The sequence below is a fragment of the Bufo gargarizans genome, chromosome 9 (genome assembly GCF_014858855.1).
Source record: "Bufo gargarizans isolate SCDJY-AF-19 chromosome 9, ASM1485885v1, whole genome shotgun sequence".
Classification (NCBI taxonomy): domain Eukaryota; kingdom Metazoa; phylum Chordata; class Amphibia; order Anura; family Bufonidae; genus Bufo; species Bufo gargarizans.
In genome coordinates, this window is record NC_058088.1 from 113,258,653 (window position 1) to 113,276,909 (window position 18,257).

Sequence of the window (18,257 nt, forward strand, 5' to 3'; positions counted from 1 at the left end):
AGTGGTAGCGCAACCCTCCGTCAAGGAAGGAAGGTAGGGAGATAAACAGAACCGCATCCAACGGTAGTGTAATAACCCCCTCCCTGGAGGGGGTAACGCGTACTGTAAGCACTACCCTCAATGGAAGTGCAACCACTCCACCCATGAAGGGGAGAAAAATATATAGGGAGTACTGTATCCTGAGGTTAGCGCCAGTACCTAACCTATGGCAGGGGGTAATGCACCCAGTAGGAATTGACCCCTATGGCAGAGAATTACACCCCTATCGAAGAGGATAATGCATACGAATAGTCCCGTTCCCGGTGGGTAGAGAATTCCTCCACCTAAGCAAGGTGGTAATACTTACAGCAAACATTGCCACCCGCGATAAAGCCATAACGCCTCCTATAAGAGAGGCTAATGCATAACGCCAGTACTGTACCCAGTGGAACAGCAATCCATCAACAACCGAAAGGGGAGACGCAAATAGCTGGCACTGACCAGTGCAAGTGCCGTCAGTCCACCTGTGGAAGGAGGGAAAACAAAGGGTAAGTACTGTATCCGGTAGCAAAGCAAATGCCGCCTAAGGAAGGGGCAATGCAGACAATCAGTACTGCCGGTAGCATGGATGCAGTCTAGAAGGTTCATATCAGAGTCCGCAGAACTGTTCCCTCAGAACCAACCCCTGTCAGAAGGGAGGGTTCTGAATATCACCCTAATGAGGAAGGATGGAGGTGCGGAGGAGACCGAGGAGGAATGTCCTGCTCGTGCGCAGCTCTACCTCTTAGCATCCAGCCATGGCAGTTGCAGGCTGTGACAGCGGTGATATAACCATCAAAACACCCAGGAGGTGGAATCGGCATCCCTACCTGACCGCTCACAGGATTGTGTGGGCGGTACTCAATCGACCCACAATCCAGGAGGGTGGATTGGGAACTGCCAGAGGTCCTCCATTGGAGTGCGCATGTGGATTAACAACCAAATGACCCAAGAGGGTGGATTGGGAATCCAGCAGCTGTGTTCCCCTGGCTTGTGCAGGTGGAGCATTATCAACCAAACGGCCCCGTAGGGCGGATTGGGAATCCTGCATCTGTGTTCCCCCCAGATCCGTGCAGGTGGAGCATTATCAACCAAACGGCCCCGTAGGGCGGATTGGGAATCCTTCAGATGTGCTCCCCCGGATCCGTGCAGGTGGAGTATTATCAACCAACGGCCTCAGCGGGCGGATTGGTAATCCTCAGATGTGCTCCCCTGGATTTGTGCAGGTGGAGCATCAATCAACCAAACGACCCCGTAGGGCGGATTGGGAATCCTTCAGATGCGCTCCCCTGTATTTTTGTAGGTGGAGTATTATCAACCAAACGGCCCCAGCGGGCGGATTGGGAATCCTCCAGATGTGCTCCCCTGTATGTGTGCAGGTGGAGTAATATCAACCAAACAGCCCAACGGGCGGATTGGGAATCCTGCAGATGTGCTCCCCTGCATTTGTGCAGGTGGAGCATTATCAACCAAACGGCCTCAGCGGGCGGATTGGGAATCCTTCAGATGTGCTCCCCTGAATTTGTGCAGGTGGAGCATTATCAACCAAACGGCCCGTATGGCGGATTGGGAATCCCTCAGATGTGCTCCCCTGGATTTCACCTGTGGTGGCCTATACACCAGACGACCCAGAAGGTGGTCTGGGAATTCTTCATGTGTGCATTCTCAACTAAACAGCCCCGGAGGGCGGATTGGGAAACTGTGAGCAATCCTGCCCTGTCCAGATAGGACATGGGCCCAGCCCCATACCCCACCACCAGGGTGGACATGCCGGCAGGAAGGGGTTAGGGTTAACTTCCTAATCAAAGGTAATTGGCATGCAGAAAGGGGACCCTCAGATAATGCAGTGCCGGCTGCAAACAAACGACTTGCCACAAAGGGTTAACCCAGCTCAGAGGACCAGATGCGGAGCTCAGCGGGGCACCTGGGGGAGGAGCGACAGCTAGTCGGGGAGAATCCGCGCCAAAAGGACGAACCCGCCCCCTCCATAACTGGAATGAAAGTTGCGGCCTAGTAGGCCGCAAAAGCCGGGACATAAAGTTCGGCGCACAGCCGACCGGGCGGTACTGCCGGCCGGATACCACAGCGGGGCCTGAAGAGCAACCGCCGATGTCTGCCCACTGATTTGGAGGGGGAGTGTCCACTCTCGCTGCGGGAACCCATCCCGTGCCGCTAAAACAACTGCACGGGCTGAATCCCGGTAGGCCCGAAGAGGAGCCGGGGGCTAAATTTTTGGCGCCGACCAAACGAATAGCCGGCCGGGAGTGGAGTGACAGGAGCGGCGCTCTGCAAGTGCCCTGGCTGAACATCGGCCGCGGGAGCTCACCCCGCAGGCCGTACAACTGGACCAGAATCTGAGGAGAACCCAGGCCCCCCGTATGGACAGAAGCCCAAACCTACATTGGGCCTGAGGTAATGTGGGGCCCTCACCATGAATGGCCCACCTGAGGAAAAAGGTCCTCCATCTTATGATGAGGTGACCGGGGGGGAAGGGAGAAGGGGGAGGGGAAGGGCCGAGGTACTTACCCAATACGGACTACTCACCCCATCTTCACCCTCTTCTCTTCACCCTTTCTCAGAGTACCAGCAGGGTCACCTCTTCAGCCGCTGGCACACGAAGTGGCAGGAGACTGGAATGGCGGAGGGTCTCGCCGGATTCAGGTGACCCCCTTGGCTGGCGGGAAGCAGGGGAGCTGGGCTGCCCTGGTCCACTTTCGTTTCTTGGGGAGGGCGAGCGGTGAGGGATTCCGACACCGGCCTTGCTCCCGGGGTAGACAGAGTGGCTAGGCGACTCTGTTTCCCCAACCTAAAAGAGGAAAAAGATAAAATAATAAAAGTAAGCCGCCCTGCAAAAGCAGGGAGGTCTGCCTCCTACGACACTAAGCTAAAAACTGATATGCTCTCTCCAGGCTGGAGGGGGTATAGCCTGCGGGGGAGGAGTTATCACTTCTTAGCCTAGTGTCGCCTCCTAGTGGCAGCAAGCAGCTATACCCACGGTCTGTGTCCCCCAATGATACTAGCGAGAAAATCACAGCTCATCTGCACAGCCCTATTGAAGTGAATGGGTCCGGACGCAATGCATTCACCTCACGCATTGCACCAGCGAGGAATTCTCGCCCGCATGAAAGGGGCCTTATAGTTGGGAGTCTGGCAGCCCTTTTGTTCACGTGAAAGGGGGGAGGATGAACAAACATTCTCACTTTAGACAATTATGGATAACCACTGGATGTAGTGTATACGTCTGATAATTTGCACCCATAGACTTTATTAATTAAAATGTCTGAAGTGGAAGTACCACATTTAAAATCTCAATGCCAACCATAGCTTAGGCTACTTTCACACTAGCGTTAATATTTTCCAGTATTGAGATCCGTCATAGGGTCCTAATACTGGGGAAAAAAAACACTTCCATTTTGTCCCCATTCATTGTCAATGGGGGGAAAAAATGTAACTGAACAGAACGGAATGCTCTAAAATGCATTCCGTTCCGTTTTAATACTGGAGAGCAAACCGCAGCATGCTGCAGTTTGCTTTCCGTCATGAGATGCGCAGCAAGACGGATCCGTCATGACCCACATTGTAAGTCAAGAACCGTTTTCTCTGACACAATAGATAAAGGATCCATCCCCCATTGACTTTTAATGGAGCTTATGACGGATCCGTCTTGGGTATGTTTCAGATAACACAACCGCAGATGGTGTTATTATCAGTAATGGAAGCGTTTTTACTGAACCCTGCCGGATCCAACCAAATTGCTAGTGTGAAAGTAGCCTTAAGAAGAAAGAAGTCTATGATATATAATAATAAAAGGGGGGGTGGGGGGGGGGCAAAAAAAACAAAAACACAAAAATTTTGAGACAGTATCCAAAGTACCATTTATTATGAGTCCTTTAAATAAATATAAATGTTAATTGAATTTTACTAAAAGATATGCATCGAATTAGAAATTTAGCTCTTAGCACAAAAATATACATTCCTGATAGTTTGCCAGGCACGTAAATATGAAAAAAAAACAAAAACACAAGACAAACATTAGATCTTTCCACAGCCGTAGAATGACTAGAATTCCATTTATTGGAAGTATTTTTTCAGTGGCACACAACAGGTTTCAGTTTATCCAGAACCAACTTCATAAGAACGGCAGCTCACCGTCTCCAATGTCAGTTGTGGCACTGCCCACCACTGTATCACAGAGAGAGCCCGCGCTCTAATATACGCTCAGAAAACATGTATACACTCCAACTGTAAAGCTTCGTCCAAACCAAAACCTGACTGGGCATGCTGGGTCCTGCAGCTCTACGGTATATGGAGTGGCACACATTTTCTAGGGTATGAAAGCCCATGCTGAACCTCTGGCTGTTCCAAACAGCAGCTTAAGCCATAGGTGCCGTTAGATGTGATGTTTGACAGTAGCCATTCCTCCAGGCTCGCCGTGCACATGCACACTTGGTTTGCCTAAGCATGCAAGTGTTCTCAATGGTGAGAGGGAAAGCTGCTGCCAGACACCTTATCGCTTATCTCCTCCAAGAACAAAATAATCTAGCTTTGAAATTCAGCTTAATCCTAAACATCATGAGCTGGAGAGTCGGGAGGCGACCCCTGCCAAGATCATCATGCTCTAAACATCATGAGCTGGAGAGTCGGGAGGCGACCCCTGCCAAGATCATCATGCTCTAAACATCATGAGCTGGAGAGTCGGGAGGCGACCCCTGCCAAGATCATCATGCTCTAAACATCATGAGCTGGAGAGTCGGGAGGCGACCCCTGCCAAGATCATCATGCTCTAAACATCATGAGCTGGAGAGTCGGGAGGCCACCCCTGCCAAGATCATCATGCTCTAAACATCATGAGCTGGAGAGTCGGGAGGCCACCCCTGCCAAGATCATCATGCTCTAAACATCATGAGCTGGAGAGTCGGGAGGCCACCCCTGCCAAGATCATCATGCTCTAAACATCATGAGCTGGAGAGTCGGGAGGCCACCCCTGCCAAGATCATCATGCTCTAAACATCATGAGCTGGAGAGTCGGGAGGCCACCCCTGCCAAGATCATCATTCTCAGCTGACCTATGTATAGGGGCCTCAAGATACAGATTGCTCTTTGGTAATGACGAAAGATGACATATTAGCAAGTACCATTATTACACAGTATAAATGAACTTACAGATACATAGTCTTTGTAAAATATATAAAAATGCCACAGCTGCTTCGACTGCTACATTTCTTCAGTTATAAAAAAGTAACTCGCATACACACAAGGAGAGAGGCACTGGTGTGACGGGGAAGAGTACAGCTCATACCCGGGGAATGCTGTCCTCTTAAGTCGTACAAAATGGCTTTACAATTACTGGTCGCCTCACCCGTTTTGCTACTTCTGTTAATGTAAGCCTGTGCAGCCTGAGCACGAGTTAAAGGAAATCAATCTGAAAGGAAGAAAAGCGGTTTACATCCATTGAACAATACCCCCTCTACGGCTGGGAAATGCCACGTTAACTTGTGCACACGACGGGGTCCGTGAGCTGGAACCCTCGTTCACAAACCCGTCTGAGCACTGGTTAGAGATTTCCCTATCTCATATTCAGCAATGGGACAGGCACACAGCTCTGTAACATGTTAAAAGACAACTAAAGGTGGCGTTCCCCTTTAAGAACATTTGTTGCTTTCTTAGGACTCATGCACACCGCTGTTGTCAGGCCGGTGCCCTTATAGCAGGTCTGCAATATATGGGCACCGGCAGTGTGCACCCCGCATGCGGACCCATTCATTTGAATGGGTCCACAAACCAGAAGGTCAAGTGCAGTACAGAGGCACGAAACACACCGCAGTGCTTCCGTGGGGTTTCTCTCCGTGTCTCAGCACTGCAAAAAATTTGTGCATGTACTTTTTTGCAGTGGGGAATCCGCACAGATGTTGCCCATGCATTGGGGGCTGCAAATTGCACGGAACGGTCAAGCAGCAGCCGCGTGCATGAGTCATTAAGCAAATTTGGCCCTTTCAAAATCGGGCAAGTTTTCGATGGCAGAAAATGATCAGAATCATCATTTACAATTGGCGATATTACCATTTTGACATATAATGGACACAATCTACCCTTAAAGGGGCTACTCCTCCACTCCTAGAAGAGTTTCCAATTGTCTTGTGGGATAAAATAAATTTATACGAGACGATACAAGGAGCAAAAGGCACACTGGGACTCAAATGTAAAAATACATCTACAAGTGCCTTATGTTTAACAAGATTAGGCAAGGGAAGGGGGATTTAAAGAAAAGCTACATTTTAAGACATAGGGATGTCTGAAGTGGGCACCCTAAGTGCTCCTATTTGGCACATGTATTGAAAACGTCCCAAGGGCAGATCTGGGGAACCATCAGGACAAGCTAAAAACAGAGATTGGTCATAGTTGAAGGTAAACCAGTGCTATAAGATAAGATGACCGAGCCATAAGGTGGCCATACCTTTCTGGAGGTGGCTTCATCTACCTTTTTCATATGCCTGATTTTTCTCCACCATATCTACTAAAAGGACATTGGTTGACCCTTTTATACAGCCAATTTCACCAAAAATCAGCAGGGTAGGCCCAGCTAACGTGTATGACCACTTACAGGCACTACAACATAACCTAACCCCTGGTTAACTGAACTTTATTACCAGGGAGGATGCACTTGGTGGCCCGTGTCACCTGTATTGTATACATAATCCGCTTTTCTTTTTGACGATGGATGCCCTTTAAACCGTGTCCGTGTGGAGATCCGTTCCATAACCATTATGAAGCCCTGAGTTGTATGGGAAGAAAGGGGTGGCTACCCTGGGCTACAGGACAATTCAGAACTCATTAAAAAGCCTTCCTTTTGGAAAAAGAAGGTTACAGTGTATAGCAGAATTGAGTAAAGTACTGATCCAGCACATAGCAAGGAGGAATTAACAGTCCGGAAGTCCAAACGCCTTTCAGCCACTCGGATGACAGTGAAAAGGCCTCTTAAGTACATGTCCATAAAGTAGACAATTTCCGAAAAAATAATAATAATAATTGCACAGTGAAGCTTTAATAGCGGCAGCGTAAGAAGGAGTATAAAATAGTATTTTTGTCAAAAAAGCAGAATTTCATCTGTGTTGGCAAAATAACGTGTGTGGGGGAGGGGGGAGACAGGGAATCAACCATGACCGTCCAAAGTGCAAGGCTGGCACGTGTAAGCGCTTGGAGATATTGCTTGTTCCAAGAACATCATGACATATTGCGTTGCTCTGCACAAACCGCCGCCTCGTCCGTGGCATATTCATTCATTCTCGGGAAAGCTATAAAGCGCAATTAATCTACTTACACAACTCACGGGATGAGCTGTTAGTGCAAGCGGAGGATAAAAGGGATGCCGCCCAAGGTGTTGTGCTAAAAACCCACATTTATTGTTGATACCACATTCACCCCTATAGTAGGACACACTTTTTAGGATTCTTCTTTACCACAGGATTTAAAAAGGCGCGAACCGCTTCGGCAAACACCTCTCGAACGCCCTCCTGGTGCAGGGCCGAGCACTCCAGATACTTCACAGCACCGATCTGTTTCGCTAGAGACGAGCCCTGCTGGGTTGTGGTGGGGGCAAGATTCTGCTCCTTCAACTTTTTTATAGTCTCTGCATCATTTCGAAGATCTCTCTTGGTACCCACCAGTAAGACGGGCACATTGGGACAGTGATGGGAAACCTCTGGGTGCCACTTGTGCCTCACGTTGGCATAAGACGACGGACTGCCAATGGAGAAGCATATGATGAACACATTGGTCTGAGGATAAGACAGGGTGCGCAGGCGGTCGTATTCCTCCTGACCAGCAGTGTCCCATAGGTTAAGGCTAACCGTTCTGCCATCCACAGTCATCTGGGCACTGTAATTGTCAAATACTGTGGGGATGTACTCCTCGGGAAAGGCATTGGTGGTGTAACTGATGAGAAGGCAGGTTTTTCCAACTGCTCCATCACCAACGACTACACACTTTATTGTCTGCATTCTTCATGGAATCACACTGTACCTGAGGACAAAATGCCAACTGTTAGTGAAAGCATATAAAAGGCTATACAATCACATGACAAAACTAGACCGTGTGCATATACAGCTAATACATGGCTGTACATGACATACCTATAGCTTCTCACCCAACACCTCCCCCATATACACCCTGCTAGGCTGAACAATATACAATGGTTAAGAAGAATATTTCAGCATGATCAACCCTATTAAACCATATACACTGTGTGGTAGGGTTGATCATGCTGATTAAAATGATACCTTGTTTGCATCTGTATGATTAACTATTCAAGAGAAAATGGAATTTTTTACTAAAATGTTATTTAGGTAATCAGAGGACCCCTGCCGTCTTAGCCTCTCCCCCACCCCCGGGATTGATAGGGCTGGATATCCGAGGGGCTAAGGGCTGTTCACAAAGTGGTGCTCCAAGGGCTCTGGCTGGCCTCTCAGTGCTAGAAACAAACAAGGAGTCATATTAATCAGCATGATCAACCCTAGCACTCAGTGTGCTTGGTTTAATAGAGTCGATCATGCTGACAGATGCTCTTTAAAGGAGAGACAATAACATGAGAAGCGACTAGATGGAGTACTGAAATCCATGATCCATGCTTTAAGAATGTCCCTTCTGTGGAGACATGTAGCGCGGATCACTGACCATTACCTGAAGTCCATGAGAACATCTAATTAAAGAAAAGTCATGTGCAGAGTTTCACTGCAATACTATGTAATTGCTCTCATAAAACCGCGCAGTACTTACCATTCCAGTGCAAGGACCAAGTCAGGACTGACCAGATCTCACCGGATACCACAAAACAATGCTGCCGCTGTAACTGTGCGGGTTGTCTTCTCTTGATGTCTGTGAAAGTTCTTATCTACTGACCACCCAAAAAGTCCATTTGGCTCCTGATGTCTGTGGTATTTTGTCCATGCTTAAAAGGGAACCTGTCACCGGCATTTTGTGTATAGAGCTGAGGACATGGGTTGCTAGATGGCCACTAGCACATCCGCAATACCCAGTCCCCATAGCTCTGTGTGCTTTTATTGTGTAAAAAACCCGATTTGATACATATGCAAATTAACCTGAGATGAGTCCTGTCCCTGACTCATCACACATACAGGACTCCTCTCAGATTAATTTGCATATGTATCAAATCGGGTTTTTTACACAATAAAAGCACACAGAGCTATGGGGACTGGTTATTGCGGATGTGCTAGCGGCCATCTAGCAACCCATGTCCTCAGCTCTATACACAAAATCCCAGTGACAGGTTCAGTTTAAAGAGGAACCATCACCACAAAATGCAGTGCAGTCTGCAGGCAGCATGTTATAGAGCAGGAGGAGCTGAGCAGATTGATATATAGTTTTGTAGGAAAAGATTCATTAAAACTTCTATTTTATTCATTTATATCTTTGCTTTGTCCCCCTTCTGTGAACAGCTATTGGTACAGTGAGGACTAGGGTTGTTTTGAGTATCGAATTTTCGATACCCAATCGATACTTTTGTCTGGTATCGACCTTGATATCGGGATTTGCCTGTTTTTTTTTTTATACTAGGCTTCGCTATTGCACAGTCTAGTATCAGAGAACATGGAGCTCGCGGCTCTCAGCGCGCTCCGTGTTCTCCTCAACAGCACAGGGGAGGAGTCACTCTCTCCCTCCCCCCTGTGCCGCTGCCACCAATGAGGAGAGAGGGGCGGGCGCACTGTGCTACCAATGAAAGTAAATGTTTAATACAAATCCAGGAGGTGGGTGCTGGCGGGGAGCTGCGAGCAGCGGCAGTAAACACCTCAGATGCTGCACCAACCACCTGTATTAAGTGTCAATCATTGGTGGCGCAGTGCGCCCCCTCCCCTCAACCCCCCCAGTATGAAAATCATTGGTGGCAGTGGCCACAAGGTCCCCTCCCCTCCACTTCATTGGTGGCAGTGGCAGCTTCTGATCGGAGCCCCAGCAGTGTAATCCTGGGGCTCCGATCGGTTACCGTGGCAGCCAGGACACTACTGAAGTCCCGGGTAAGCTCCCTGCTATGCACAGGGCAGCAGGGAGAGTGTGGGATCCTATTCACCCTCATAGAGATCTATCAGGGTGAATAGGAAAAGGGATTAAGAGATCCCAGGTTCTAGCCCCTAAGAGGGGAAATAGTTATAAAAAAGAAAAAGAAAAACACACAACAACAACAACAAAATATTAAAGGGGTTGTCCGGGTTCAGAGCAGGGCAAAGGCATTTTTTTGGAGATCCAGTGAAATACCAGGAAGCCCAGTGACGTCATCGGCACTGATGGGCGGGATTTAGTGCTGCCCTAGCCAGTAAAACGGCTAGGGCAGCGTTAAAGCCCGCCCATCAGAGCCAGCGACGTCACCGAACACAATGCCGGGCGGAAGCTCTGAACCTGGACAACCCCTTTAAGTATATCACCCCCTTTCCCAATTTTACATATGAAATATATAAACAATAAATGAATTACATATCGCCACGTCCAAAAAGTCCAAACTATAAAAAAATAATAATATATATATATATATATATATATATATATATATATATATATATGTATGTATGTCCTATGTAGTGAACGCCATAATAGAAAAAAAAAATTTAAACTGCGCGATTCCTCATTTTTTTTAGTCACCTTGTCCCCCCCCAAAAATATGATCGGACTGTTCTATTATGGGCCGGACGTTCTACAAGATGCGGAATGCACGCAGCTTTTATTTGGTGTTTTATTTTTTTCACGTGGTATCGAGTATTGCAATACTATTTTATGGTATTGAAATCAAAATAAAAAATTTGGTATCCAAACAACCCTAGTGAGGACAGGGGCGTAGCTGTAGGGGGTGCAGAGGTAGCAGCCACTACCGGGCCCTGGAGCCTGAGGGGCCCAAAGACACTGGTGCTACATAAGACGACACCGGTATTATAGAAAGTGCATGCTGGTCAAGTTACACCTCTGGCTGGTGGGAAGGGGTTAGGTCAAGAATTTTTACCTCAGGCAGCACGAACGCTATGCGCTTCCCTCCCCCTGCAGTGCTCCAGACAAAAAAAATACCTAGTAGCCATTGGCTCCTGAACTGAAAAATGTAGTCACCAAATTATATTTTTAGTCGCGAAACCGAATCAAAATTTTGGTATCGTGACAATGCTACGCCGATCAGATCGGCGTAGGGTTGTTTCGATACCAAAATTTTGATTCGCTTTCGTCACCATAAAAAAGTATTGCAATACTCAATACCACGCAAAAAAATAAAAATAAAAAACCACCCAAAACAGCTGAGTGCATTTTGCATTTTATAAAACGTTCGGCCATTAATATTATTTGGGGTGATAAAAAAATGGCAAATCGCATGTTTTTTATTTATTTATGTCTGTTACGGCGCTCACCACATAGGAGATATTTTTTAATAATTTAATAGTTTGGACTTTTCGGACGCAGCGCTATGCAATATGTTTATTTATTTATTGTTTAGGAAAGGGGGGATTTGAACTTAATATTTTGGGGTACTTTCACACTAGCGTTTTTCTTTTCTGGCATAGAGTTCCGTCCTAGGGGCTCTATACCGGAAAAGAACTGATCCGGCATATCCCCATGCATTCTGAATGGAGAGTAATCCGTTCAGGATGCATCAGGACGTCTTCAGTTCAGTCATTTTGACTGATCAGGCAAAAGATAAAACCACAGCATGCGAAAAAAACTGAAGATTTGCCTGAATGCCGGATCCAGCATTTTTCCCCATAGGAATGTATTAGTGCCAGATCTGGCATTCAAAATACCGGCATGCCGGATCCGTCCTTCCGGTCTGCGACCCGTCTGTCCGCATGACAAGCGGAGAGATGGATTCGTTCTTGCAATGCATTTGTGAGATGGATCCGCATCTGGATGCGTCTCACAAATGCTTTCAGTCACATCCAGATCGGCGGATCTGGCAGGCAGTTCCGACGACGGAACTGCCTGCCGGATCAAAATGCTGCATGTGTGAAAGTAGCCTTAGTGTTTTTTTTTTTTTTTTACTTACTATTAGCCCCCTTAGGGGCTGGAACCCTTGTCCTATTCACCCTTAGGCCCCTTTCACACGGGCGAGATTTCTGCGCGGGTGCAATGCGTGAGGTGAACACATTGCACCCGCACTGAATCCGGATCCATTCACTTCTATGGGGCTGTGCAGATGAGCGGTGATTTTCACGCATCACTTGTGCGTTGTGTGAAAATCGCAGCCTGCTCTATGTTGTGCGTTTTTCACGCAAGGCATAGAAGTCAATGGGGCTGCGTGAAAATCGCAATCATCTGCAAGCAAGTGCGGATGCGGTGCGATTTTCACGCATGGTTGCTAGGATGAAAGTCTATTCACTGTGTTATTTTCCCTTATAACATGGTTATAAGGGAAAATAATAGCATTCTTTAATACAGAATGCTTAGTAGAAGGTCAATTGAGGGTTAAAAAAAACCTCCTCCAATTGATCGCGTAGCTGCCGGTCTATTGTTCTTTCTTCAGGACCTGTCAAAGGACCTGTGGTGACATCACTGTGCTCATCACATGTTCAATCACATGATCCATCACCATGGTAATAGACCATGTGATGAGCACAGTGATGTCACCACAGGTTCTTTGACAGGTCCTGAAGAAAGAACAGGAGACCGGCAGCTACGCGATCAATTGGAGGAGGCGAGTTAATTTATTTTTTATTTTTTAACCCTCACTGGCACTGCGCCACCAATGAAGATAACTGACCTGTTAATACAAATACAGGAGGCGGGTGCTGGAATCAAATAGCCGGCACCCGACCTCTATGACCGGGAGCTGCGATCCGCGGCAGTTCTTCTGTATTTGTATTAACAGGTCACTTATCTTCATTGGTGGCGCAGTGGCCACAGCCCCTCCCGAGCAGCACAGGGGGGAGGGAGAGACTCCTTCTCCACTGCGCTGCTGAGAAGAACATCGGCGGCGGGGCAGAGAACTATAAGCTCCTGTGCCCCGCCGCTGTATTCAACGGCAGAGCTGCGGCGGGGGGTCTAGTCGCAAATGGCGACAAGACTAAACAGTCTTGTCGCCATTTGTAAATTCTGCTCTATAACATGGTGCCTGCAGATTACACTGCATTTTGTGGTAACAGGTCCTCTTTAAGGGGGTATTCCAGATGTGGATAACTGTTATATTGGTGGGGTTCTACTGCAGGGAACCCATTGATCCTTAGAATGGGGACCCCCTTAAAAGAACTGAGCAGTTGGCATGCACACCGCCGCTCCAGTCATGTCTACCAGACACAGGTAGAGCCCTTGGCTATTTCCAGAACTCCCAGTGTGCATGCCCGATCTGCCGCTCTGTTCATCGTGAGTGGCCCCAAGGGGTAGGATCCTCTGTGGATAGGGAACAACTCACAACAGGAATACCCCTTTAAAGGGGTTTTCTAGTATCACATCCCTTTTTAAGCAGCCCCCTAGCGTGTGGGTCCTAATGAAAGAATCACCTCCCTCCTGCTGCTTCAGTCCTCTGGTCCCTGGCACGTATGGAGTCACGTGCACCGCTGCAGCTAATGATTGTCCTCAGTGGTGACGCGTCCCCAAGCAGCATGTGACTGGAAGATCACCAATCTGAGCCAGGAGCAGGCGAGGCACCACACACTAAGGGGCTGATTAGAGAGGGACCCCTTTAATGTAATGAGAACTGCCGGCCAAAATGTAACAAATGCAACCCGTGTACTGTACACGTGTGCAGATGGTATACAGCAGCCCGTGTACTGTACACGTGTGCAGATGGTATACAGCAGCCCGTGTGCAGATGGTATACAGCAGCCCGTGTGCAGATGGTATACAGCAGCCCGTGTGCAGATGGTATACAGCAGCCCGTGTGCAGATGGTATACAGCAGCCCGTGTGCAGATGGTATACAGCAGCCCGTGTGCAGATGGTATACAGCAGCCCGTGTGCAGATGGTATACAGCAGCCCGTGTACACGTGTGCAGATGGTATACAGCAGCCCGTGTACACGTGTGCAGATGGTATACAGCAGCCCGTGTACACGTGTGCAGATGGTATACAGCAGCCCGTGTACACGTGTGCAGATGGTATACAGCAGCCCGTGTACACGTGTGCAGATGGTATACAGCAGCCCGTGTACACGTGTGCAGATGGTATACAGCAGCCCGTGTACACGTGTGCAGATGGTATACAGCAGCCCGTGTACACGTGTGCAGATGGTATACAGCAGCCCGTGTGCAGATGGTATACAGCAGCCCGTGTGCAGATGGTATACAGCAGCCACGTGTGCAGATGGTATACAGCAGCCGTGTACAGCGTTGCAGATGGTATACAGCAGCCCGTGTACACGTGTGCAGATGGTATACAGCAGCCCGTGTACATGTATGCAGATGGTATATAGCAGCCCGTGTACATGTATGCAGATGGTATACAGCAGCCCGTGTACATGTGTGCAGATGGTATACAGCAGCCTGTGTACATGTGTGCAGATGGTATACAGCAGCCTGTGTACATGTGTGCAGATGGTATACAGCAGCCTGTGTACATGTGTGCAGATGGTATACAGCAGCCTGTGTACATGTGTGCAGATGGTATACAGCAGCCTGTGTACATGTGTGCAGATGGTATACAGCAGCCCGTGTACACTGTGTGCAGATGGTATACAGCAGCCCGTGTGCAGATGGTATACAGCAGCCCGTGTGCAGATGGTAACAGCAGCCCGTGTGCAGATGGTATACAGCAGCCCGTGTACACGTGTGCAGATGGTATACAGCAGCCCGTGTACACGTGTGCAGATGGTATACAGCAGCCCGTGTACACGTGTGCAGATGGTATACAGCAGCCCGTGTACACGTGTGCAGATGGTATACAGCAGCCCGTGTACACGTGTGCAGATGGTATACAGCAGCCCGTGTACACGTGTGCAGATGGTATACAGCAGCCCGTGTACACGTGTGCAGATGGTATACAGCAGCCCGTGTACACGTGTGCAGATGGTATACAGCAGCCCGTGTACACGTGTGCAGATGGTATACAGCAGCCCGTGTACACGTGTGCAGATGGTATACAGCAGCCCGTGTACACGTGTGCAGATGGTATACAGCAGCCCGTGTACACGTGTGCAGATGGTATACAGCAGCCCGTGTACACGTGTGCAGATGGTATACAGCAGCCCGTGTACACGTGTGCAGATGGTATACAGCAGCCCGTGTACATGTGTGCAGATGGTATACAGCAGCCCATGTACATGTGTGCAGATGGTATACAGCAGCCCGTGTACATGTGTGCAGATGGTATACAGCAGCCTGTGTACATGTATGCAGATGGTAAGATGGTATATAGCAGCCTGTGTACATGTATGCAGATGGTATATAGCAGCCCGTGTACATGTATGCAGATGGTATACAGCAGCCCGTGTACATGTATGCAGATGGTATACAGCAGCCCGTGTACATGTATGCAGATGGTATACAGCAGCCCGTGTACATGTGTGCAGATGGTATACAGCAGCCTGTGTACATGTGTGCAGATGGTATACAGCAGCCTGTGTACATGTGTGCAGATGGTATATAGCAGCCTGTGTACATGTATGACACCTGTGGATCAGCCCCGTCCTGCAGAATGATGGGGGCGGCTCGCCCCTATGATCAGGGCTGTCACCCCGGGAGGTTACCTGACACTCATCCCTTGTGAGCACAGCCAGCACCTATCCGCAGCAGATCCGCCCCTCGGACACTCCCCCCTGGCACTTGGTGCCCCCAATACAACCCAGCCCGACGCAGGCGCCCCCGACTCACCCAAGAGACTCTGCTGAAGCCGCACCGCGCTCCTCTCCTCTGGGCAGTGTCTGATCACTGCGGAACCGCACCCAGCCCGGGGCCTCACTGTCTCCCGGTGACTTCCTGGTCTCTCTCGCAGCTCCACTTCCTGTACCGGCCCTGGGCGGCTACTACCACCGTACATCCGGGGCCTTCCTCGGCGACACACCCGCCGCAGTGTACCTAGGGTAATGTAGTTCCGCAAGGAGCCCGCTGCATGCTGGGAGTGTCCTCATGTTACTGTATAAACCCAATGCGTCCGCTAGTCGGCGCTGTGCGCTGAGGCGTGCTGCCTGTAGAAAGCTGATCACTGGGCGGTCCGGTGTGCCGCGTCACCCCTGTCAGGCGAAGACCGGATGGGGCCGAGAAATAGAGGCTACTATTGGCGCCCCCTAGTCGTAAAAATAACCCCTTAGTGACCACACTTTTTTTTTTATTGCATTCCAAGAGCTATAACTTTTTTGTTGTTTCGTCAATGTACTTGTATGCGGTCTTATAAGCGGCTCACCCGGGAACCCCCTATGGATTAGGTGCGCTCCTCTGGGTACACCCACCTCCAAAAAAGAGCCAATTTGTATAAAGGAGGGGCACTCAATTATTTGAGAACTCTGGGCAGCAGATACAATGGTATTTATTTATCACCAATAGAACGCCTCATATGCATAAAATCCCATCAAGAAAAATCACACGGAAATAAAATAAAATCAAATAAAATCACATCAAATAAAAACAACTAGATAAATAGTAAAAGGTAATAGGGGAGGACTAAATTCCAGTGCTCTGGTATAAGCCAAAGGATAGCACTCCTCGCACCATAGGCCTTAGGCTACTTTCACACTAGCGCTTGATCGGATCCGTTCTGAACGGATCCGATCATATTAATGCAGACGGAGGCTCCGTTCAGTACGGATCCGTCTGCATTAATAACTTAGAAAAAATTTTAAGTGCGAAAGTAGCCTGAGCGGATCCCTTCAGACTTTCAATGTAAAGTCAATGGGGGACGGATCCGCTTGAAGATTGAGCCATATGGTGTCATCTTCAAGCGGATCCGTTCCCATTGACTTACATTGTAAGTCTGGACGGATCCGCACGGCCAGGCAGACAGCTGAACGCTGCAAGCAGCGTTCAGCTGTCCACCTTGCCGTGCGGAGGCGAGCGGAGCGGAGGCTGAACGCCGCCAGACTGATGCAGTCTGAGCGGATCCGCTCCATTCAGACTGCATCAGGGCTGGACGGAGGCGTTCGGGTCCGCTCGTGAGCTCCTTCAAACGGAGCTCACGAGCGGACAGCAGAACGCTAGTGTGAAAGTAGCCTAATATAGCAAATATCAGTGGTGCAATAGAAAGGATATGAACCTTGTTCATGTCCCAGTAGAAATAGACTGTATTGCAGATGGGGAATACATAGACAGTCACTCTATGTTGGAATATGTTGGTCTCATATAATAAAAATGTTCCAAGACAAACATTAAACTGGTGGCATAGAAATTGGTTTGGTACGTTACCACCACGCACTAGGATGTCAGCTGCTTCTTTCTCCTGCCACCCGGACCTACTACGGCGTCCTGTGTGGTCTCACGGTCTTAGCGCGGTGTCCCACGTGACTGGATGGTATCCACGTGATCGACATAAGCTCCGTTAGAGATGATCAGCTGTGCCTTCCAGATATACGCTATGCGTTCCACTTGTAAACTTTAGTCCGGACCTTTGTGGACGTCTTTATTGAAGTGAAATCCAATGACACCGCTTATGCTATGGGTGCTTGCTGAGACACCAGGGCCAAACGCGTTTCAGGGTACCGCCCCTTCCTCAGTGGCAGTGGCAGCAAGTGGCAAATTCAGCGTATTTATACTATGTTTGGTCAGAAAGGGATGATGGGATGGAAGTAATTCCTAAACTCTGGCATGGAGTGGTTACCGCCATATATGGGTTGCTATTATGTCCGTAGTACATGGTCCATTTAATCATTGCCATCCCCATGATAATCCCCAAAAAAATACAAAATAATATAATATACATAATAGTTCACTTAAAATGCTCATAAGAATAATCCCTAATAATGAATGGATATGATAAAATCAAGACATAGATGCAACGTTCAATATAAGATAAAAACTGGATAAAAGTTGAGTAAACATTAAGAACCTGACTGGTGGTATTAAGACAATTTTTAATGCGCCATTTTAAGTAAATGTGATGATTGATTAAAGCCAGCTGTTTAGCTAAACCCCCCTTTGTTTACATCAGTAAAAAGGCGTATTAGTGGTCACTAAGGGGTTAATGGCACCCAGTATTAATAAGGCCCTTATTAGGGTCCCTCAATATTAATAAGGCCCCCATTAGTGGCCCCCAATATTAATGCCCCATAAGTGGCCCTCAATATTAATAAGGCCCCCAGTATTAATAATGCCCCATTAGTGCCCCCCAATATTAAAG

At 48.4% G+C, this 18,257-nt stretch overlaps 1 protein-coding gene across 1 annotated transcript; it reads right to left on the reverse strand.

Moving 5' to 3' along the window:
- Positions 1-3,868: 3,868 nt before the first annotated feature.
- LOC122946040 (rho-related GTP-binding protein RhoG-like) lies at positions 3,869-15,957 on the reverse strand. The gene is made up of 2 exons (XM_044305336.1): positions 15,803-15,957; positions 3,869-8,037 (listed from the first exon to the last, which is right to left on the reverse strand). The coding sequence occupies exon 2, from the start codon at positions 8,013-8,015 to the stop codon at positions 7,440-7,442; it is 576 nt and encodes a 191-aa protein (XP_044161271.1). The 5' UTR covers positions 8,016-8,037; positions 15,803-15,957; the 3' UTR covers positions 3,869-7,439.
- Positions 15,958-18,257: the final 2,300 nt, after the last annotated feature.